The sequence below is a fragment of the Alosa alosa genome, chromosome 5, assembly GCF_017589495.1.
Source record: "Alosa alosa isolate M-15738 ecotype Scorff River chromosome 5, AALO_Geno_1.1, whole genome shotgun sequence".
Classification (NCBI taxonomy): domain Eukaryota; kingdom Metazoa; phylum Chordata; class Actinopteri; order Clupeiformes; family Clupeidae; genus Alosa; species Alosa alosa.
The window spans coordinates 518,854-543,026 of NC_063193.1; the positions used below are offsets into that span (position 1 = coordinate 518,854).

General features: G+C 38.7%; 1 protein-coding gene across 5 annotated transcripts in view; it reads left to right on the forward strand.

The window, feature by feature from the left end:
• The window catches only part of sart3 (spliceosome associated factor 3, U4/U6 recycling protein), a 134,322-nt gene that overhangs the window by 31,646 nt on the left and 78,503 nt on the right, over positions 1 to 24,173 (forward strand). For all 5 annotated transcript variants that reach the window (XM_048243279.1, XM_048243276.1, XM_048243275.1 and 2 more), the window contains exons 5-8: positions 3,284 to 3,389; positions 5,131 to 5,255; positions 11,038 to 11,193; positions 13,461 to 13,599. In XM_048243279.1, coding sequence (XP_048099236.1) covers positions 3,284 to 3,389; positions 5,131 to 5,255; positions 11,038 to 11,193; positions 13,461 to 13,599 — 526 coding nt within the window. The remainder of the gene's footprint in view (positions 1 to 3,283; positions 3,390 to 5,130; positions 5,256 to 11,037; positions 11,194 to 13,460; positions 13,600 to 24,173) is intronic.

The window sequence follows — 24,173 nt, forward strand, 5'->3', positions numbered from 1 at the left end:
TGTTTCATGCCCTGAATGGTAATTTGGTTTCATGTTCATCTTCTTAATGTATGAGGCACTGTCGCTATAACTGTATAGGCTACTTGGGAGACGGGGGAGGGGGCCTTCATTAACTTGCGGGGCCCTATGCAACTTGTGTAGTGTGCGTATAGGGAGAACCGGCCCTGGACCTACCCATTAGTCTTTGCTCTGTGATCTTGACACAAATTAAATGAATTAAAATGGCATAGTATTTGCAGTAAATACTCACCACACTGATACATCTTTGCTTTATTCTTTATTAGCATTTTGCTTCGGTGTTCGGATACAGTAACCTAAATGTTTTTACAACCTAAATGATCCACCTTAGAGGCTAAAAATATATATCTGCCTATTCTTAGATTTTTTTTGGTGAACTGACACCATAGGTAACCTATGAATAATTGTCAATTATTAAATACTTATTTAATAGTTGTAAATGTTGCATTATGTTGGTTTCATTTGTAAATACTTGATAAATGAATATACCATCAACATTCTGATTGTTAAATTGGCAACGTTTGTTGAATGGCAATATAGTGAAGAATAGTTAAAAAGGTAAAGATCATAATAAGTAAGGGACAATGTATTGTCCGCCGGCAGGTGCTTCGACCTGAAGGGACTTATTTTCTGATAATTACCGGCGGACAATACATTTTCCCTCTTATTACACGGCTACTTCCCAAAACGAGAAAAGAAACCTAACACAATGAATCTTTAAAAATGATTTTGCATGTATGTTGCGTTTACTGTTTGTACCATTTTTGCAGAAAATGTGAATAAAAAACATAATCACAAAAAAAAATGATTTTGCTACTGTTTCGTGTCTTCCGCTGACAAAATAAATAGTTCGCCACACAGATAGAACTTGACAGTTTCAGGTGTTGCGTGGCAACGTCTTACTAGCTTACTTTCCCTTTCAATGAAATTCCATTGCAATAAGCGAACGGAATTCTTGCGGAGGGATATGAAAGACGTTAATCAACCCGTTGCCATTGACAGCGGTAATTATATACTTTGCCGGTGATTTATATAGATTTAACATAGGCCCGAACGTTGGGAAGGCCCATTCATGTGAATGGAACTTTCTGCAGCACTCTGAAGAGCCGTGTAATAAAAAGAAAACATAAAACATACAATGTAAAATATTTAAAAATAAAGAATAATTAATAAGCAAAAAACAAAGGCAAAAGTAGTAAAAAAGTAATAAAAGACAATGTAGAATAATTTTCAAGGCAGATTCAGAATTTGTAACTTTGTAAAAGTTGGTTCCAAAGCTGAGTTGCATAACAGCTAAAAGCGGCTTCACCATGTTTAGTGCAAACAGTAGGTTTTACTAACAGGTTTTTCACCTGGGACCTGAGAGGACGAGAAGGTGTGTACTGCTGAAGCATGTCTGATAGGTATTTAGGTTCTGCTCCATTTACTGATTTATAAACAAGCAATCGTGTTTTAAAGTCAATTCTGACTTACTGGAAGCCAGTGCAGGGACTTGGAGTAATGTGGTCAGTTCTTTTTAGTTTTTGTTAGAATCCTTGCTGCTGCATTTTGTATCACCTGAAGCTGTTTAATAGTCTTTTTAGGAAGTCCCTGTATTGCAATAATCAACCCTGCTGGAGATAAATGCATGAATGAGTTTTTCTAAGTCATGTTTTGACATCAGCCGTCAGTTTGGCAATATTTTTGAGGTGGTGAAAAGCTGATTTAGTTATCGCTTTCATGTGGCTGTTGAAATTGAGATCACTGTCAATTAATACACCAAGATTTTTAACAGTATCCTTTGCATTCAACCCTTTTGTGTCAAGGAGAGTGGCAACCCTAAGTCTTTCCTCCTTTTTACCAAATATAATTACTTCAGTTTTTTTCTTTGTTCAGCTGAAAAAAATTGAGACATCCAGGTGTTGATTTGTTCTATAACACTGACACATAGAGTCAAGGGGACCATAGTTGTTTGGTAGGGAGCATATAGAGGTTGAATAATAGTGGCCCCAAGATCGACCCCAGGGGAACACCACAGGTCAAGGACGTTGGTGTTGAGGTACAGTTTCCGATGGTAATAAAGAAGCTCCTTTCTTGTAGATATGATTTTAGCCAGTTGATAACTATGCCTGTAAATTCAACCCAGTGTTCTAGTCTGTGTAGTAAAATATTGTGATCAACAGTGTCAAATGCTGCAGTAAGGTCCAATAGCACTAGGATTGATGTTGTCATTGAAAACTTAATGAGAGCTGTTTCAGTGCTGTGATTTGCCAAAAAACAGACTGAAAGTAATCAAGGGATTAACTACTTAGGAAGGTGGTTAGTTGATTAAAGACTACTTTTTCAATAATGTTAAAGTGGCTTTACAACAGCTGTTTTTAGTGACTTAGGAAAAGTGCCAGACAGCAGTGATACATTTACAATTTGAAGGACATCTGCTGCTATAAGGTGAAAAACAGTTTTTTAAAGAAATTGGTAGGCAGAGTGTCTAAGACGCATGTGGAAGAGCTGAGATTCTGTACCGTTTTTTCAAGTGTTTCGTAGTCTATCAAGCTGAACTCTGACATCAAGTTAACTTTCCCTCTGTTTGTAGCTGGAAGTTCCGGTTGTTGAATTAGTAATTGAGCAGACATGTTGAGTCTGATTTTGTCAATTTTTCTTTTGAAAAAAGATGACAACTCATTGGATTAATTAGTTGAGAGAAGATCAGGTGCTAATTGTGAGGGGGAATTTGTTAACTTATCAACAGTTGAAAATACTGTAGAATACGAGTGTTATTTGAACTTCTACTGATAATGTTAGAAAAGAAAGACTGTCTTGCTTTGCCTATTTCAGAGTTATATGTGAGGAGCATCTCTTTATGGATTTCATAGTGGATCTGAAGTTTGTATTTATGCCATTTTCTTTAAGTCTTCCTACATTCTCTTTTTAGGAGTTTAACCGCTGGATTTTGCCTCCATGGTGCTTTCTGTTTTTCCTTAACTTTCTTGAGTTGTAATGGAGCAATGTCATCCATAATGTTTGCCATTTTTGCAATGAAATGATCAAATAAGTCTTCTACCGAGTCTGACAGTTGACTTGATGTCTGTGAAAGTGCTTGCTCAAAGAGAGTGTGTGGGGACATAGACACATCAAAGTACACGCAGAAATTATCGGATAACGCCAGGTCTTTAACAGCTGTAGAGACATTGAGACCTTTTGTGATCAACATATTATTATTTATATTTATATTTTTTATATATTATTTATAACATATTACTCACTTTTCCACATCATCTCTGTACAGCCTGTCCCTGGAGATGTGGTTACACCTGAGCAACAGGAGCTGCTCAATACCCAGCTTGAACGCATTAATTCACTATTCCGTCGCCAGTTGTCCGTGCCTCTCATGGGTAATGTATTTGCTCTTTTAAACTGTGGTCTTTCAGATCCCCAATGCATACAGATGCATCTCGAATACGAATACAATCCCCATAAGTCCCCATGATTTATTTCAAGAAGTGAAATTTTCATATACTCTACATTCATTACACATGAAGTGAAAATGTCAAGCCTTTTATTGTTTTAATGCTGATTATGGCTTACTGATCTCAAAATATTAGAATAAAAAAAGTTTACAATACAGAAATATCAACATTCTGAAAAGTTGGCTGGCCTACCAAGCATATTAATACCATGGTCCGCAAACCAGTTACTAGTAGTTTTGCCACTGTGGGCAGGTGCCAAGTCCTGCTGGAAAGTAGTTAATCTCATCATCCCCATTTGATTTATGTTATAAACATATACTTTCATTTGGGGTTATTTGTAATGCCATTTTTCCATTTCCCAATAAAAATGAACAATGATCATGTTTTCCTCTACTTTGAATAAATGACACCTCTTTCATGACCCACTCTTACTCTGAAGTTATGTACAAAGAAGAACAAAGAAGCCTATCATACTGCGTATTTGCTTATTAACAGTATTGGAAAAAAAATGGTAACACTTTACTTGACTGTGTCAACATAAGTCATAACTATGACATGACACTATCATAAACATGTATGACTTCTGTCATTAACTGTCATCCAGTTTTTGTCATGACAAGTTGACATTGTTTGGGTTGTCTTGATTTGGACAACTTGAGATTAATGGATGACAGGATGACATTGCCAGAGGAGTTTGTCATGACAGCTTGACATACACAGAAAATCCACCTCTTTTTGTGTTCATGACATGTTTGACAATGATTTATAATTAGATGTGCAAGATTAGAGACCAATTCTAGCACTTGGTCAGATAGATGTGTGACAGGATATTTCACAAAACTGGATGTCATGAGCCTATTATAACAGTGTAATGGATAGATTCTTGGACCTAAAGTAAAGTGCTACCATTTTGATTTGTTATGAAGATATCATGAAGGATAGAACTGACTGTCATGACGCCATTATTACAGTGTAACAAATAAATTCTTTGAACTCAAGTGATACCATTTTGATGTCATTAAGATATGAAGGATAAGATAAGTTTAGGTATCATTGCACAACAAATAATCTTTTTAAAGGGACACCAGGTAACGTTTTTGTGTATGTCATCTTCGTAAGTCGGTATATGGTTAAATGACTCATTACAGGGCAAATGAATACTCTCTCGCCCGCCCCTACTGCCTGTAGGAAGAATATCCCGCTTCAGACCGAGCGAGGGCTCCACACGTATCAACACGTACGGAGTTTCATAGAGAAAAAGCATCAGGCTTGCCTGGTGTCCCTTTAACACAATGTGCTGTTAAAATCTCTACAGAAAGAGGTGGATTTTCTGTTTGTCATGTCATGACAAAGACGTCCTCTGGTAATGTCATCCTGTTTAATGTCAAGGACACTCCAAACAAATTGAATGTCAAGTTGTCATGACTAATACATGTTCTGTTAATGTCATCCTAGTTAATGTCAACTTGTCATTACAAAGACATCCCAAACATATTTAATGTCAACTTGTCATGACCAAGACAACTTCTGGTAATGTCACTTTGATTAATGTTGAGTTGTCATAATCAAGACCACTCAAACAATTTGAACATTTTGGCTTTTCTTTGAAGAAGAACCTTGGCTCAAAGATCATTCTGATAGCATAATGGTGTCATGTGCCCCACAGATATGGACGCTACGTATGAAGAGTACAGTGAATGGACAGAAGGGGCTGTGCCCAAAATGGTCTCCCAGAGCTACAAAAGGTCTCTACAGCAGATGGAGATCATCAAACCTTTTGAGGAAGCTTTGGTAACTAGTAGGATAATGTTCACTGTAATCGAGCATGCAACAAATACATTTATATCAGAATTCATCATAAGAAATTGTGTGATTGCCCGTGGCCAGATGATTGACCAAAGGCTTCTGCGAATCAGCCTTGATGGTCTGACAAGTATTTTTCTTGCAGTCAGCATTCAGTCTTGCATTTAGCCAATAGAGTGAAAATTATGTCAAGAGAAGTGTAAGAGGCTGCTAAAAGGAAAAGTGGGTTACTTAATGACATGAAAGAGTAGACCTAGTTTAAGCAAGTTGGCTTGAAAAAGGGTAAATCTAGCAAAGGCATTTGGTATCACTGAAACAGTCCTTTTACTGTGTTGATAAAGAATGTCATATGCCTACAATACCAATCTATAACGGAAATAAATTACTGATATCTCAATGAACCACAATGACATCAATATTGGTCCAAGTAATGTGTTGGCACGTGATTGACGACAAATATCTCCAGCAGAGGTTCCGCTAGACTTTTTTTTGGACCGGACAAAATGTATGTTAATATTCCAATATATGTTTTAAACAGCCATAAAATTGTCTATGCCTTTTACGGCAATAAATTACAAACTATATCTTTCAACAATGCAGTTTAGTAAGCATACTCACCACCAGGAGTTTGCTTTTTATCAACTTTGCAAGTAGCTAAAATAGGCTAGTTTACTTTCATTCTATGAAGTCACGCATGCTGTATAATGCACAAACACTGTGAACTGACATACTGTATAGCCTACATAATGCTTCACGCGCTATAACGGCGTGGGCTCGTTCACACCATCACATAATGATGGACAAGAAACGGTTGTAAAGAATAATAATTTATTTAGAAATTGCAATCAAATCAGGTCAATAATGTGCGTCTAGGGTATGTTGGTGCAATGTTGTGCGTGTATGGATATAGTGAGCGTCTAGTAGATCAGTATCAGGATGTTAGTTGTAATGGAAGAAAATTATCATTAAGATAAGAAGAGTGAGATGAAGAATGATGGAGAGCGTGTCCGTGAAGGAAGGAAGTCAAATAGGGCCTATATGAAAGGAAAGAGTGCCCACCTGAAAGACAGAGAGAAGCCCCTTTATAGCCCACTCCCTAAGTGCAGGTGAAACCAATAAGGCATGTGGGGACACCTACTGTAGGCCTACCACTGTCTGTGCACTGACTGAACTAGACCTATAGGTGTCGTGGTTTTCACCCAGGTGGGCGTCACAACTCAGAAGTGGAGAATCGAGTTGGGCAAATTTCAAGTGGATTGGTAATGTTTCGCGTTCGGGCACACGTGAGCTTAAAACACATAAAATCGTTCATCACAAACAATGAACACAGCACTCATCACACTTTACTGAAACCCAACAAGGACCCAACACATCCTTCTAGCTACTGCCCTTTGTCATTAATCAACACAGATCTGAAAATCATCAGTAGACTTTTTAACCTCATCAACATTGATCAAGGACAACAGCATAAAACCATAATTGTATCACTATTAGAGATGTGGATAACCATTATTTATTGGTTTGTTGTGGCCGATACCGATACGATAACCGATAATATTGCTCTTGAAAAAAAACAGCATTTAGTATATCATATAATTGCAGTAATATATTCTACCACGGTGTGCTAAAATGCTACATTATTCTTAATTTCAATTTTCAATTTAATTGTACTTATAGAGCGCAAAAACATTATACATGTCTCATGACGCTTTACAGAGTGTTAGACAATAAGAGAAAAGAAAAGAAGGCCCATGGGTAACAGGGGTGAGGAAAAACACCCCTAGAATTGGAGATACATATAGGAAGAAACCTTGAGCAGATCCACGACTCAAGGGCCTGACCCATCTGCCTAGGGTCAGAAACAGGACAGTAAGGTCTGTATACATGACAAATGCATATGTTAGTCAGGTGTAGAGAATAGGACATGGTGTTTAAAGCCACCTGAGGTGAAAGTTACAAGAGGTGGGATGATTTCATATCCGGTATGAAAATGCATTAATGCTAATTTAGTGTCAAAGTTCAATAGTCCAGCATAGGAAATGGAATTGTCCAGGAGACTAGGAGAAAGGGCATGTGGTAGGTTGGCAGTACGGGCCAGGAATCCGGGCAGAGTTGTCATAGAGAGGTGGTGGGTCGCTAGGCTGTACGGGCCAGGAATCCAGGTAGGGTGACAGTAATAGACGATGATAGGGCAGTCATAGGGATGGGACTTCAGGTGAGATGAGTGAGAAGATGGCCAAGCACACGGATGGCTGATGACTAGTGATGATATACCTCACAATTGAGGTAAGGGGGAAGAGAGAGAGATGTAGAGTGGGTTAGTATTACTGAAAATCAAAATGGTTAATGTCAATAAGTAATCAGTAGTACTATATATTGTTACAGTATACCATAGTGAGAATAGGCAAGAGAGGGAGAGTTGAGAGAGAGAAGGGCAGAGAGGAGACAAGGGGGGGTTGTACGGCGTGGCACATTAAAGTCCATGACGGCACTATGCTATAGCTGCATAGTATGGGTATGGTCAGTGACACGAGGACTCAGCAGGGTGGTCCATTCCAAAAATCCCTGAGGTGGGTGAAGTTCCACACCGCACCATACCTAACTATGGGAGGCAGTAAAGAGGTAAGTTTTAAGTGTAGACCTAAAAATAGGGAAGGTATCTGCTAGTCAAATTGAGGAAGGGAGATTATTCCAGAGGATGGGTGCCGTTAGCTGAGCAGCTCTGCCTCCTACCGTAGTTTTTGAGATTCTTGGAATTACAAGAAGGCTAGTATTCTGTGATCGTAGCGGTCTGGGTGGGTTATATGGGACTAGGAGATCTTTAATATATTCAGGTGCCTGGCCATTAATGGCTTTGTATGTTAGAAGTAATATTTTGAAGTCAATGCGACTTTTAACAGGCAGCCAGTATAGGATTGCCAGGATAGGGGAAATATGTTCATATTTTTTAGTTCTAGTGAGTGTGCGAGCAGCTGCATTTTGTATAAGCTGTAAGCTCTTTAGACAGGTGTTATTGCAGCCAGCATATAGAGCATTGCAATAATCAATCCTTAAGGTGACAAAAGCATGGATTAATTTCTCAGTGTCTGGTAAGGATAAGGACTTCCTTATCTTTGAAATGTTCCTTAAATGGTAAAATTAAGTTTTGGTAATCTGTTTTATGTGATTATTTAGTGATAGGTCTTGGTCAATTGTAACTCCTAGATTTTTATCACTTGTGGATGAGGATAGTCGAAGATCAGTAAATGTAGCCTATGATGAGGATAGGTTATCCCTCATCTTTTTAGGACCTAAAACCATGACTTCTGTTTTATCGGAGTTCAAAAGCAGGAAATTATTTGTCATCCATGTCTTTATGTCTCTTATACACGTCAAGTTTGGGTAACAGAGTCAATTTGTCAGGTTTTATAGAAAGGTATAGTTGTGTATCGTCTGTATAAGAATGAAATTTAATGCCATGTTTCCTAATTTCAGAGCCTAGGGGAAGCATATAAAGAGAAAATAACAGGGGCCCTAGTAATGAGCCTTGAGGCACCCCGTATTTTACCATAGTCTGGGTAGATGGTTTATTGTGAACTTGTACAAATTGTCTGTGGTTAGAAAGGTATGATCTAAACCAAGCGAGTGCGGAGTCTTTAATGCCTATCAAATGTTCAAGCCTGTGAAGTAGTATGTCATGGTCTATGGTGTCAAAGGCAGCACTGAGGTCCAGGAGGACCAATATTGATATATGTCCATTATTGGCAGCAATGAGGAAGTCATTAAAAACTTAAACTAAGGCTGATTCAGTACTGTGGTGAGCTCTGAAACCAGACTGATATAATTCTTGGATTTTATTCATATGCAAGAAGGCACCAATTTGTCTGGACACTATTTTTTCTAGTATTTTTGACATAAAAGGGAGATTACATTACATGAAGAGGAAAAAAACATATATATGTTGCACCTGAGTCACAGGATCAGCCAAACTATGAAAAAAAGTGCGACTTCTAGTCCGGAAAATACGGTAGATATAGGCCTATAGTTAGCCAGGTTGTTAGGGTCAAGGGTAGGTTTTTTGAGGGATGGCTTAATAACAGATAACTTAAACGACTGTGGTATTGTACATGCCCTGATAGCAGTGAATTATTTATAATCTGGAGCAAAGCATTATCCAAGAAAGGGAGAGCAGTCTTCAGAAGATGGGTAGGAATATGATCTAGTAGACTAGTTGTAAATTTTGATGAGGAAATTGTGTAATTGAAGTCTAATATGTCGATAGGTGTAAATTAATTCAATGTTGTTCGAGGCATTATCAGCTGAAGTGAACACACACACGCATTATGTTACGGTGTAATTACCAGCAAAAATAACTTAAAAACGACTTTGAAGTAATAACATGGATAACGAGTAAAAAGACTTTTTTACCTCAGATGATCCAGTAGTTTCTTCTTATGACGACGTTTCAAATGAAAAGCCTCTCACCCCTTACTACATAAAGGCATAAGGCCTCTTCAGTCATGAACTAATAAAACACATTTCAGGGCTACATTATCAAGAATATGATTTATAAACAGATAAATTGCCTAAATTACGGTAAAGAACCTGTTATGGGGTCATTTACAACAAATATCCTTCATTAGGCTATGCTGAGTTGTTGAAGGGAAATGGGCTGTTTGTTTTAGTAGTAGTAGGCCTGCAGTATGGATTCACAAATAAATAAAATTTTGCAGGATACTTGATATACAGGCTAAATGCAACTATGACAATGCATGAAATTAAAACGAAATATAGAAAAATAAAACGGCACTAATATTCTTTAAATTTAGTTTTCTGTAAATGTTGTCGGTCATTTTTATTCTTTGCAACTGGTGTATTGGTAGGTTTAACTGTTGACTGCAGTGTAATGTGTAAGTTGTTAAGTACAGGACTGTGCGCCCAAATTTTTTAATTATTACTTACATTATTTTTAGAAATTGAAATGAAACAAAATGATTTGGCAAAAACGCACAACACAGAAAATATTTTTTTTACAATTAAAGGGAAGAAATTGTGCATTATGCTATTTCAAACTGTGGGAAAAGGTAATGATAAAGCACATGGATTTGTTTACAAGCTAGCGAACGGTTAGCATAAGTTTGGCAGAACTATGTGGATGTTACAAGGTAAGAAACACAATTTAAAACTAGTTTCTCGTTTCTCACTTCTCTTTCCGGGACGGTGGTCTCAATGTTGCAAGGTTGGTTTTCCGCCTGAAGACGCTAGGCGCAGCAGGGAAAGTCACCATTTTCACCGGAACAGGTCATTTAACCATCCAAATGATTTCTAAACGGGTTTATTACGTTGAAATAGTTGCCAAGTTCCCCTTTAATTACAAAAAAATAATCCTATTACTTTACTAATTTATTACTAATTTATCTGAGAATACTGAAGGTAGGGGTGAGTTACCTCGCTGGTGTATTTCAATTGGTTCCTTGGTTAAAATATAATGTAGCATATTTTTGCATATATTAAACATATTAAACAATTCCTGTTCCCAAAGTTCACTTCCGTGTTTTTTTTTGTTTTGTTTTGTTTTTTTGAATTAGGCGACTTTTTTGCAGTGGTGCTTACATTCTGGGAGTACATTCTGAATACATTGTAGGGGAAACGCTGGATTTCACTGATCGGTGATCGCCCCCAAAACAATCGGAGCATCGTGGTGTGTGTGTGTGTGTGTGTGTGTGTGTGTGTGATGGATGGATGGCCTGAACAGTGTCTTAATTTCCTACATGCTTACGTTTTGTTTCAGCTGCTCGCTGAAGCTCCAAAGCTTGCGGAATACCAGTCTTACATTGACTGTGAAGTGAAGGATGGAGATCCAGCCCGCATTCAGATCATTTTTGAGCGAGCTCTGGTGGAAAACTGCTTGGTACCAGATTTGTGGGAGAAGTACACTACCTACTTGGTGAGAAAATCGCCAACCCATTTTTGATAGACTGATCATTTTATTAACCTTTTGACTCATTCAGCACCATACTACATACATACAAACATGCATGCATACATACATATATACATACATACACCATACCACACTGAGAGTGAAGTTAAAAGTCAGTGTTTTTAAGTTCAATCATTTCTTTGTGTTTAGTCAGTGCAGTAAAGTTCAGTAAATTGCTCCTCACCGTCTTGCCATTTAGCAACAAAGTGACACCCAGAACGTCTACAACCCCTGCCAAAAATGATGGAATCCCCACTCTTGAAAGATGTTCATTTAGTGGTTTTATTTTTTAGAAAAAAATACACATCACAGATGTACCACCTATTTTTCTGATAAACAGATAAACATTCTGGCTTTGTGAAAATTACCAAAAATGTTGGAAAAACATATGGAATCACTCAATCTTGAGGGAAAAAATATGGAATCACAAACCGAAAACGTCATAATTATTAGTACTTTTTTGCACCTTCTCTGGCTTTTTTGCACAGCTTGATTTCTCTGAGGCATATACTTCACTAATGTAGATATTCTTGATCAATCAGATTCCAACTTGAGATCCAGACTGTTGGCTGGCCATGCCATTTTAATATGTCTTTCCTGAAGAATGGTTTTAACATGTTTTGCTCTTTGACAAAATAAAGCATCATCCTTGTAAATGACTGATCACCAAAACCTCTGATTAATGGAATCACAAAAGTGTCTGAAGTTCAATGCATACTTGTGCATATACAATCCCATTTAAAATGTATGGTGCAAACTGAAGAAAAGGCACCATCCTGGTAAACTGATCTGTCAACTGCTGTTTGACAAAGTTAAAACCTGATTGATGAAGAATACTGTTCTACATTAGTGAAGTAAGTGCTTTAGAGAATTCAAGCGGTAATAAAAGCCAGAAGTGCTGCAACAAAGTACTAATTATGATGCTTTAGATTTGATTCCATAATTTCCCCCTCAGGATTGAGTGATTCCATATTTTTCCTCTACATGAGCTAAAAAATAAATTGCCTTAAATTACAACAATTGTTGCTGCCAGAATATTAATCTGTTAAAGAAAAATATTTTTCTGTGATTCCTATGATTTTGTCTTTTCTCTAAAAAATGAAACAGCTGAATGAACAGCCTCCAAGAGTGGTGATTCCATAATTTTTATACCTGGTGTTCTGGGTGTCAGTGATGCCATGCCATGACCAGGACTCTCTGGCAAAAGAGACATTGTGTCTCAATGGGACCTTCCTGGTAAAATAAAGGTTAAATAATACATTTAAACAAATCTCTGTATTATCAGTCAGCGTAGCATCAAAAATGAGTTTGAAGCTGTTATTTTAAGGTTGAAGAACTTCAATTCAGACCGGAGTTGACTAGAACTTCAATGGTAGCTGTAACCCTGTCTGTAAAAGTTACAACCCAAGAGGCTCTTTTACAAAGCCACGGACCTGATTTAATTTAGAATCTGTTGAACAACTCCAGTATGACATGGAGACACATGTATAAAAATTAATATCTATGTTTGTTGGGTGACAAATTAGACGGGGGGAGAGTAGGACTCACTGAGATTAATAGTTAGCTGTGCTAGATAGACTTGCATGCATATTACAAGGGCACCAGGTCATGTCATGTCTGCTGAAGGCTTCGGGCTTGTTACCGGTTTGATCCCTGACCAGTACCAATTTGTTTTTGCACGTTTTATACATTGGAAACACTTACTCATATCCTGTTGGATGTGACATTTTAAACCGATGTATTCACTAAGTGGTGCTACACAATAAATATGTGAGGTACAATGATGGTGCTTCCAAGTAACCAATTTATGACATACGTTTTGTGATATGCTGTGCCACCATTGACAAGTTATCCTAAAAACTCCTTCAGCCTACCCCATCCGGTGCTCGGGCCCTAACAAGTCACGTGATAGAAATGGGAAAATGAGTGTATACCAGTGGTTCTTAAACTTTTTCTCTGACGACCCCCCAAAAAACATGGGCCAAGTCTCGCGACCCCCTTCTCTCTAACCGGCTGAATTTGGTTTTGAAATGTTGTGAGATGGGCGTTGGAAGCAAAGGCAGAAAATGTCTTCTTTGACTAAAAGCCTTTACAAAAATGTCTTTAATCCAGACTGCAAATCATTTCGCGACCCCTCCAATATTTTTGGTGACCCACCTGGGGGTCCCGACCCCCAGTTTGAGAACCACTGGTGTATACTAAAGGTACATATGATATGCTTGAATTTTCAGGACCGCCATCTCAAGTTGAAAGATGTTGTTCTTTCTGCCCATGAGAGAGCAGTCAGGAATTGCCCTTGGACAATGACCTTATGGAAAAACTATCTGCTTGCCCTGGAGAGACACTCAACGGATCACTCCACTGTAGCTTGTGAGTTCAGCTCTTGATTGATTGGAATTTTCAGCTTGTATACACAAATGTTAAGAAAGTCTGGCCTAAGAATAACCTAGGGTGTATTTTGGACATGAAAAGGATTTCTACCAGTGAGCAGTAAGCTCCAAAGACGGCAGACATTTGTTGTCAACTTTAAAGTCGCTTCACTGTCCGCAGATGACTTTGCAACATTTTTAACTAAAAAAAAGTTGCTAGGATTAGTGCCCAGTTCAATGAGCCTACAAAAAAAAGACAACAGCTAAAGAAACCAAGCAGCTACAGCACTACACTCTGAGGGCATGAACATAGGGGCTCATGGACATGCCCCTAGAGTGTAGCGCTGTAGCTGCTCGGCTACTTTAGCTGTTGGAACTCGAAAAACTTGTTTGTTTTCCTTTTTTTGTACCGACGGTACTCAGTGACCAGGGGCGGAGCCAGACATTTGTAACATTGGGAGCTTAGCCCAGTGCCACACACAGGAAGGCTAGGGTGGTCCGGGGGCATGAACCCCCGGCAGAAATTTTTGAAAAATAACCCCTTAAATAATGACTTCTAGTGAATTCTGTGTATGGACACATGGAATCTTTAAAAATGTGAGACTCAAGGTAGGCTATATCTGACTGGCACTTTGGGTCTTTCAAGAGGGTCTATAGGCATAGCCTATCTGATCAGCAGGCACTTAGTTAATTAAGCGTTTTTTATGAGTTATGGTTTGTATATTATAGGCTAGTATATGCTGAAATAACCCTGATGGGATGCTACCTTGTCTCAATACATTTTTTTTACTTTGAACTTAGCCTTATGGTCACCCACTTGTTATAATGTTCAATGGAACACATGAAGCTAAGTTTAATTCAGGGCTAAGCTCATTTTTCAAAATGGGGGGAATTCTCCCCTTCAGCAGTGCTTCACCAAAAAAAAGTAAAAAACAAAACACAAAAAAATCTTACAATAATCCCAGTCCTTGGGATTTGAGTCCTTTGAAAGAGAAATACAGTCACTAACACAAGCTGAAATTCCCTGAAATCAATTCTGTGAGTGACAACAGCGCCACCGCCACCCGCGGTGGAACAGAGAATTACAGGGAATCAGACTGCTTCAGCAACTTTTCGTTTTGCTTCACTACCATTAGGGGTGTAACGGTACACAGAAGTCACGGTTCGGTTCATACCTCAGTTCGGACATCACGGTTCGGTACGAGTTCGGTACAATGGAGGGAAAAGCAAAACAAAAATGCAGAAAGCTATTTTTTTCTTATTGTGCATGTCTCAGGCTGTACCACCTAGTGTCATACAGTCTCTTCCCTGAGCTATCTGCAACAGCCTGAAGTGTGTAAGATGTAGGCTAAGCAGTACAATAAGTACCCAGACTCCATCTGTAACTTGTAAACAAAATAAGACGATCAGCTATAAAACTGAAAATAGGCCTACAGCATCTCTTATTTCTGAAAGTGCAAATTACATAGAATAATGATTTTTAAAAATCCACTTAAGCAAGACCTTCAACATCCGTGTTTAGTTGTATATGGAAAGGTCTACAATTTGCCTCAATATTTTTCAGTGTGTGTGTACAGTAATAATCTACTAACTGTGAAAATGGCACACTATTTTGCCTTCTTTTAAAAAAACGAAATTGCTCCTTTCATTTCATAAACAGACTACAACTAGAAGTCACGTGACTTTGCCCTTCGACGTTAACTCACCGTAGCATGGTTTGTTTATTAGCCTGGTTAGCGTTGACACTTTCTTTTACTGTCTATGCACTTAACACTACCAGCTCCTCATGTGAGAAGTTACAAGTTACCCTAACATAAAGGTAATTACCATGCGATTTACATAGCTTTCCGTCATTACGAAATCATTTAATTTAAGCCATAGGTTTTGGCCCTATTTGTATGTGTATCCAAAGGCTGGTGAAGCGCAGGGGAAGTTTTTTTTTTTTTTTTCTTTCAGTGATTGGTAGCCTACATCATCTGGGTGATGGCTTCGAATATGTGTAGCATGTTCGATATATTTCCACTCACATACCCAACAACTGCTGAACAACGCCCACACACAGTTTAATCTTATCCACCACTCTCTCGCCTGTACAGTGGGCAGTGCGTCGACTTGGCCAGCTTCACTCGCAGTCCGCGCGTGGGATCACGTGGGATCACGCGACTTTAATTTGTATTTTTCCAGTGAGACGCTGCAACAACCCAAACAACCGGCAGAGGTCTCAAATGAGCAGGGTGTCTCGTAAAAAGAAATGGAGCCTGGAAAACCCTACACAGACTTCACTACAGACTTTAGCAGACTGGTTTAGAAATAATTTAATAGCCAGAAATATGCCTGCCCTGCCCTAAGTTTACTTCATTAGCGGTTTATTATTTATTTATTTTGATTATTAAAGAGTGTTTTTCATTTAAAGGTTTGACTTTGTGCTTATTCAGTAGAGCATTTAGTGCTCTCCCCAATCCCAGACGCTCACATTGCATGTTTGTTTGTAATGGATGCAACCCCAGATAGGCTATCGCGCTTGACGGCAATGACAGACATGAACCAAGACATATAGCCCAGCAGCAATCTAGGGACTGTTCGTTATTTATTGAAGGGGCCACCGGAGGAATTTTGAGTGCTTCAGTCAAAAGTTGCATGACCCTCTCTTGCCTGCTAGAAATTGTTCAATGACCCTCCGACAGAATTGTTAAAAGAAGACATGACCCTCCCCCTGCCAATTGTCGCTGTCTTCCGCCTCAGCGCCACAGCCACACACTGTGATAACGCTCTTAAATCAATCTTTCCTGTGAGCTTGCATCCTACCAGTCCTTCCTTTTCAAATGTGTTGCGCCTGTTTGCACAATTTCACAAATAATCATATGTGATTAATAATATGACAAATAATCCCTGTGCACGGGGACCGAAACAATGCATGCCAACTTTTTCCGTGTTTATCACGTATTTTAACTTTCCCCGCTGTCTTGCCGTTTTAATGTTTTCCCGTAGAATATCCCATATTTTAATACTCTCATAACAGCCCTGCCATCGGGCCTGTCTCTGTGTTGCCCCGTTGCTACCCCTTGCCCTTCCAACGAAAACTTGCTTGAAGGCGAACTTAGAGTGATGTTAACCTATTTAAGTTTAATGGCGTGATTGTCGTGAGAGCACGATTCATTGGCGCTTGCATGTTCGGCCTTATGTCTACGTGCGCACCTGATGCTACTCAGCTACAAGAGAAAGAATTTCCCCTGTTTGTATGTTCACTGCAAGTTGGCCTACCATAACTTACCAACTCTGCACTGTAGACCCTAACTGGCTATTTATATTTTTCTGTGAAATAAGCAAATGTATTTGTTCAACTTTATGAAGCAGAATTACGCATAGGCTACTTGGAACATAATACATTTAACAAAGGACAGATGGATGTTGCTAGTGACAAAATATTATCTTTCAGTGTTTTACGATGTCATGGGGAAGTGTTTTTCCCCATGCATTTATTCTAGGTTACTGTCAGTGATTGACGCGAGAGAAGCGGGGTCTGTGTTGTGTTGCCATAATTCATTGGGCATGCCGTGCCGTCCACAGCTCTTCAGTTCTGACAAAGCCAAAATTACTCCTTTTGAAACAATGAGTGCAGGAAGCGCGTTTGTATGGTTATATTGCTTGACGGGGGGGATCACAAGCAGCTTTCAGCCATAAGGCTACTTTGAGAACATTTCAATTCACCCGACACTAATATTCAAAATGTTGAAAACTATTTCGGCATAGCCTATAAAGCAGTTTAATTAAATGGAATGTTAGTTGTAAACAAACAAGCTACTTGGTGAGGCTTGGCCTCACAGATGCGCTCGTGCCTTAGATGGCAGGAAAAATCTTCACGATAGGCCTATTAACTAACCACCCGATTCACGTTGGCTGGGGGAAAGGGGGGCCATCAGACATTTGTGCCCAGTTAATCGGCCCTGCCCCCAACAAATCACACCTTCCCACCTCTGACAGCTTAAAAGAAGTCAAGAGGACTCCTTACTCACAGACCTATTCACAAACCTGCGGCATTTTGCCGTGTTTTGAAATCCTATGCAGCTACAGGAGCTTCCAATCGTGAGGAAGCAATTTTGCATTGTAGGCATAACTAACATGCAATAACGCCGCCAACAACAACCAAAACTAGGCTAATCATTGTCAACATGTAAATTAAATGTAACATTATTGTGAATCAAATTAAAATGTTCTCTTTTGCAAACGTAGGCATAGTAACAGAATAATTTAATAATGTTACAAAGATAGGCCTACTACATCAATCCGTGTGTTTCATTAGGCTACTGTTTTGCCTTGATTCATTTAGGCTAGGCCTTTTTATTCAGGGGTCGATTCACAAAGAATTTTAAGGCTAAAAGTAGCTCCTAACTGGCTTAATTTAGGAGCAACTCCTAAAAATAATGGGCGTTTCACTCCTAACTTTAGGACTCCTAATTTTTTCACAAAAAGTAGGCCTAATTCACAAAGCATTTTAGACCTAAAAGTAGCACCTAAGTCTAGGACAGCTTAAGTCGAGAGGACTCCTAACTCACTAAGACCTATTCATAAACAGCTTTTTGTGGCATTTTACGCTATGATGTTTTGAAATGCGTAGCCTATATGCAACAGGAGCTTCCAATCGCGAGGGAACAATTTTGCATTCATAAAAGGGATGCAATAACGCCACCAACAACAACCAAAACTACTCATTGTTAACATGTAAATGAAATGTAACGTTTCATTGTGAATCAAATTAAAATGTTCTCCTCTTTTGCAAACGTAGCCTAGGCATATGGTGACAGATTAATTTAATAATGTTGCAAAGGTAGGCTACTACATCAATCCATAGGCCTATGTTTCATTAGGCTACTAGGGCTATTTGTTTTGCCTTTACTCTTTATTCATTTAGGCTAGGCCTTTTATTCAGTTATTAATCATCTTCCATCCTTCGCACTACTTGTGTAGTGCACGATTCTCCTACCTGTCACCTGTCACTCATCATCGAAGAGAGGTGTTTGGAATTCCCCGTTACAATCGTCCAGCCAATCAAGGTGGTCACTTCAGTCAAGCTCGTGCATGAGTAATGACGTCAACCATAGCCACGAAGACTCACTCCTAGTTTAGGAGTTGTCTGAAAGGCTTTGTGAATAACTTTTAAGAGAAAACTCCAAGCTAAAATCTTTAAGCGCGATTTAGGAGTAGCCTACTCCTAGTAGTAAGATAAAAGCCTTTGTGAATAGCCCCAGCCCCAGTTATTCATCATCTTCCGCCCTTGTGTAGCGACGATTCTGAGACCTGTCACCTGTCACTCATTATCGTAAGGGAGGTGTTTGGAATCATGCCCGCGTTAAAATCATCAGCCAATCAAGGTGGTCACGCTTGCCCATTTACCCAAATGAATGGTCGAATATTACTGATGATCATTGTTATTTAAGAACATGCAGTGTCGCGAGGGTACCAAAAACATTTTGCCTCATAAAAAGCATCATAACGCACATTCTGGCGGGTCTGTTATTTACTGTAGGCTGCGCAAAACCACAGGCCTTTATTTTGGGCATTCATTCATTCATTCATTCATTGAACCTTTAATTAACTTTTAAAACATTTATTCTCGAGGGTCATTGAGGGAAGCCCTCATTTTCAATGAAGCCGAGATTACAGAAGCCGCAAAGCTCCCACAAACAAGACAACATTAGAGGCCTTCTGTTGAAGAATTTTATATAAAGCCTGCGCTGACAGTAATCCTCCTGCCCCTGATAGGCCTACCACAGCTGTGGATAGTGTGGAATGTTCAAGTAATAACACAATCCAATGTGTGTCTCAATTGTCCCCCGCTGACCACCTCACACATTTCTCTAGATTTTGCAACGAACTTACATGACACAATGCCATAAAATATGCGAGTTTTAGGACACAGAATAATGTTTGTAAATTATGATACCAGGTAGGCCTACGTTTAACAGTAACAAGTGTAATGAGCTATTCATTGTCGAAGGTGCATGGTGAAGTGAAATTCTTACTTTGGAAAACAAACATTTGCCGATATCATCGCCGATCATCAGAATATTGCAACAGATTCTGTGTTCTGGACTGCAGGTAACTTGTTAAGCCAGTGGTTCTCAAACTTTTATTTCATTCCCCACTTTGATCAAGGGGCATGACTGATGATAGTGGAGATAACGTGTTATCCCGAGGCTTTTGCAAGTCAGCATCTTCGACGGTAGTCTATTAAAAATAAAAAAGTTTTCGATGTCCCAAACGGAGAGCCATACTTTATTGTTTTTAACGATCTCTATGCTACTCACAAAAATGTAGGCATGGGGACATGATGAAGTAGGCTATCCAACTGTCTGTGTTAAATTATTGTGATTACGAGCCAGTGGTTTTCAAACATTATGCGTGACTCGGACATCTAACTAAATGCAACAGGCTCATATCGTTCTCGCATTCGCAAAATGAGGACCAGTGTTTTGTCAAATTGCAAATAGCTATTTATTTTTTTTATGATAGTATGAAGTGCTTTTTGTATAGGCTACTATCTTAATCTTGGAATATGAAGGGAAGTGGCGCGTCTGCAGTCAGCCAAATAAGAATGTAATTCTGCGGCATAAAGCAGATGTATTTGTTTATTGTACAGAAAAATAAAAATGACATGTCAAGCAGTCAATTAAATTAAGACACTGTTTTGATTTGCGTAGTTGCGTTACCCCCAACACTGACAATAACATAGACAGCAAATTAAGATATTTTTTCGTTTTGTGGAGCGGCACCGGTAGGCTATCAAAAGCAGATTTCGATTTTCGCTACCACCGTGTAGTCAAGCCTTAAGCCATACCCAAGTAGCCTTAATCGAGGTAATGTTTAATTAAGCTGCTTACTGCTTTTTCAGAAGGGGCGGCAGTCAGGCTACTGACAGAGCGATGTACAGTGGCAGAGCGACGCACAGTGGCTGAAAGTGGTACTAAAGCTTCACGCAGCTTCACGCCTCGTAACACGCGACTGAATTGGCCATTTGAAAGCGATGCCCACTGTAGGCTACTACTGTAACTGAATTTCTGAAACTTGCAATCTTGAAGAGACCAGCGGATCCTCTAACTCTTGTGGGTCACCACCACTCGCTTAGCGCTGCTATCTCTGACTGACTGACTCGACCAACGACCTGACAAAAAAATAACATAGGCGCCAAACAGAGCTTCAGAGCTAAGGCGAGGCTACAGATTAACGTTAGTTGTCGATAAAGGAGTCTCGTAACTCTCGTAGGCCTACTTAACAGTAATTGCGCATTACGTTAATTAATCCGCACACGAGTTTTATGTATTTTTATACCGTTTATTTTCCGTGTAAATTCATGCACCGAACCTTTTCGGTTCAATACGAATACATGAACCGTTACACCCCTAACTACCATAGATATCTTTCCCCATTGACTTCAATGTAATCGAGTGAAACCCCAGACGGCTCGTGGTTTTTTTCTGTTGCAATTGATCCTTATAGCAGATAAGTCCCACTCGTGAAGCAGTGACCAATTGGGCAGAATTTCACACTTCCTGCCGTTGAATATGATTGATGCAACACTCTGGCCAATCACTGTCTCCTTTAGTGAGCTTGCTTGCCATCACTTTTCAGTTGCCTTCAGTGACTTTACTAGATTTTCATTATAAATTCTGTAACTCATTCACATACCGTATTTTCCAGACTATAAGTCGCACCGGAGTATAAGTCGCACCAGTCAAAAATGTTTCATGAAGAGGAAAAAAACATATATATAAATATGTATATGTTGCACCGGAGTCGCAGGACCGGCCAAACTATGAAAAAAAAGTGCAACTTATAGTCCGGAAAATACGGTAGTTTTTTTTACATTCATTTTGTAAGGTACATCAGATTTTTTTCTGTGTAGGGGACTTTTTATTTAGGATTATTGTGCGTAGCTCTGTGTTTCTAACATCAGCTTGCAAGCGGTCTCCCCACCAGTCAGCTAACGTTAGTGACTCGCTAAGTCCTAGCAAGTTGGATTCGACGGAAGTTTCAGGCGATGAATGGATGAACATCGTTGACCGCAACTTACAATTCAGAACAATCTGCTTGAAGCTAAATTTTAACTACCATTTAAAAATGAAATAGACACAGCACCGTTTTTTCGTGTGGCGTATTGATAAGACCACTTGACATTTCATGCAAAGTAAAATTGTCCACTATCGTAACATTATGTTGATGTGTCTGGAAGTATAAGTATATATACTCTTTTGATCCCGTGAGGGAAATTTGGTGTCTGCATTTATCCCAATCCGTGAAGTGGAGTGATTGATTCAGAAAAAAAATCTAGGATTCTTCAGTGTATCAGGAGGCAAATGTCAAGTGGATTTTTAGTTTTGTAGATAAGGAAAGCAGTGACAGAAACAAACTGGTTGGTCAAACATATGCCAGAGTAGCAGTCATGGTATAATTTCTTAATGTGAATTTCTTAAGTGAACGCTGTATATGCACAGTTTATTCTTTGCTATGCATAACGGTTCAATCTAGTGTCAAGGAGCGGGTATCCCAGAGGCAAGAATTTGTCTCTTAATAGGCTACTGAATTTGACATTGCTTAGAGCCTGCACTATGCCTTATGGGGCATAATTAGTCGCTTAGAATATTGGAAGGTTGTTGTTTCTAGATAGATAGATAGATAGATAGATAGATAGATAGATAGATAGATAGAAGATGGATAGATAGATAGATAGATAGATAGATAGATAGATGGATAGATAGATACTTTATTGATTCCAAAGAGGAAATTCAAGGTCTCAGTAGCATACAGACATCACACACAACATCCCATACAAAAATGTGATATATGGCAATATATGTAAATATGCTCCAACTCCCTTTGAAATCGCCATCTCTTGAAAAGTAAAGCGACACTTGTGTAATTGCTTTTTAGCCGGTGGGTGAACAAATTATTTAAAATTGGAGATGGACGAGGCAGGCAAAGGCTATATGGGCATGTACCCTCCTATCACATTTTTGACTAGTCTTATAATAAATTAATATTGACCGATGCCGCAATTAATTCCTTGATAACGTTTTTTGCATTGTAGCCTGAATGTTGTTCTTAGGATAAGTGTCTGCTAAATTAATCAATGTAAACATGCTAAATGATCGGGAAGGGAGCAGCAGCTAAAAAAAAAAACTCCTTTTAGTTTGGAAGGACTTGCATAATTGTATATCTTTTTAATAATTCAAATAGATTGATGATTGCTCTCACTCAGTTAGCCTAGTTCATATTATTGTAACCTATACATAAAATGTAACACGTTGATCTGAAAGGATGCTTTTCACGAACAGTTAGAAAGATCAGTAGGCCTATGCCTACTCGGGCTAATGACGTAACAGATCCGTTCTTTTAGGCTAGACCGTCCCATTTAAAAAAACGTTGGTCCAGCTAGGTCCGGTCTATGCGGTCACAGAAGACCAGTGCTAGGTAGCACGAATGCTCCGAAGCATCCGGCCCCTTAAATGAGACACGCCCAATGTATGCCTCACACATATAAGTCACATATATACACATACATGTCAAATATATTTCAAAATATAGCAAAATTGGCTGTTTTTATATGTCACATATATGTTCCCAGATATAAAAATATATTACAAATATATGTCAGTTGCATATATGTTAATATATGATAAGTTATGTATTTGTACGCATACTAGGGATACCAATATATTGCAAATATATGTCTATGGACATATATTTGCACTCATATAAGGTAAATATATTGCAAAATATATGTAATGTTCTGCTATGTCACATTTATAGAAATATGTCACAATGTATGTATCAGAAATATAAGATTGTTGATGTTCCAAAGAAACACACAAAATATTTGTTTAACCTTTTATTAAAGTTTACTTTTTCCACACAAACAGTAGTACACTCTCCAGGTAGAAACTTTTTTCCCCCTTTATGGAAGTGGCACACATTAATTTGGCATATGCAGAATGCACTCAGTGTTCTCAGGGCAGCAGTCCTCACAAATCACCACCTGCAAACAGGGAACAGAGAGGATTAATATGCTGTAAAACACACAGAGCATGAAAAGACCATTACTGAAGCACTACTACCTTCACGTGCATCTTTAATAAACACACACCTTGGCATAAGTAAGCGTAAATAAGGGCTATGAGATGAAGAACATGTAGCCTAATGATACATACATCAGAATACTTTGACAAGATTTGGGAAAGATTCTTGAAAGATTGAAGTCTTTTAACTAATGCCCCCTATTCAAGCTTTACTCAAAAGACTATTTTTCAAGAATCTTTCCCAAATCTTCAAAGTCTTCTGTTGTAAGGATGGCTTAACACTACCCTTCACAAACTAAAGATCCATTTAGGCCTACTAACATTCACGTTAGCCTGCATGGTTATTAGCAGCCACTTTAAATGTAAGTTAGCTGCTATAGCTAGGTTAGCTAACTTACTCACACCTGATATTTCATTCAAACTAAAACTTATATTCATAACGACATCTCAGACAGGCTTGTTGTTGGATATGATGTTAACTACCATTCTAGATATTCCACATAAT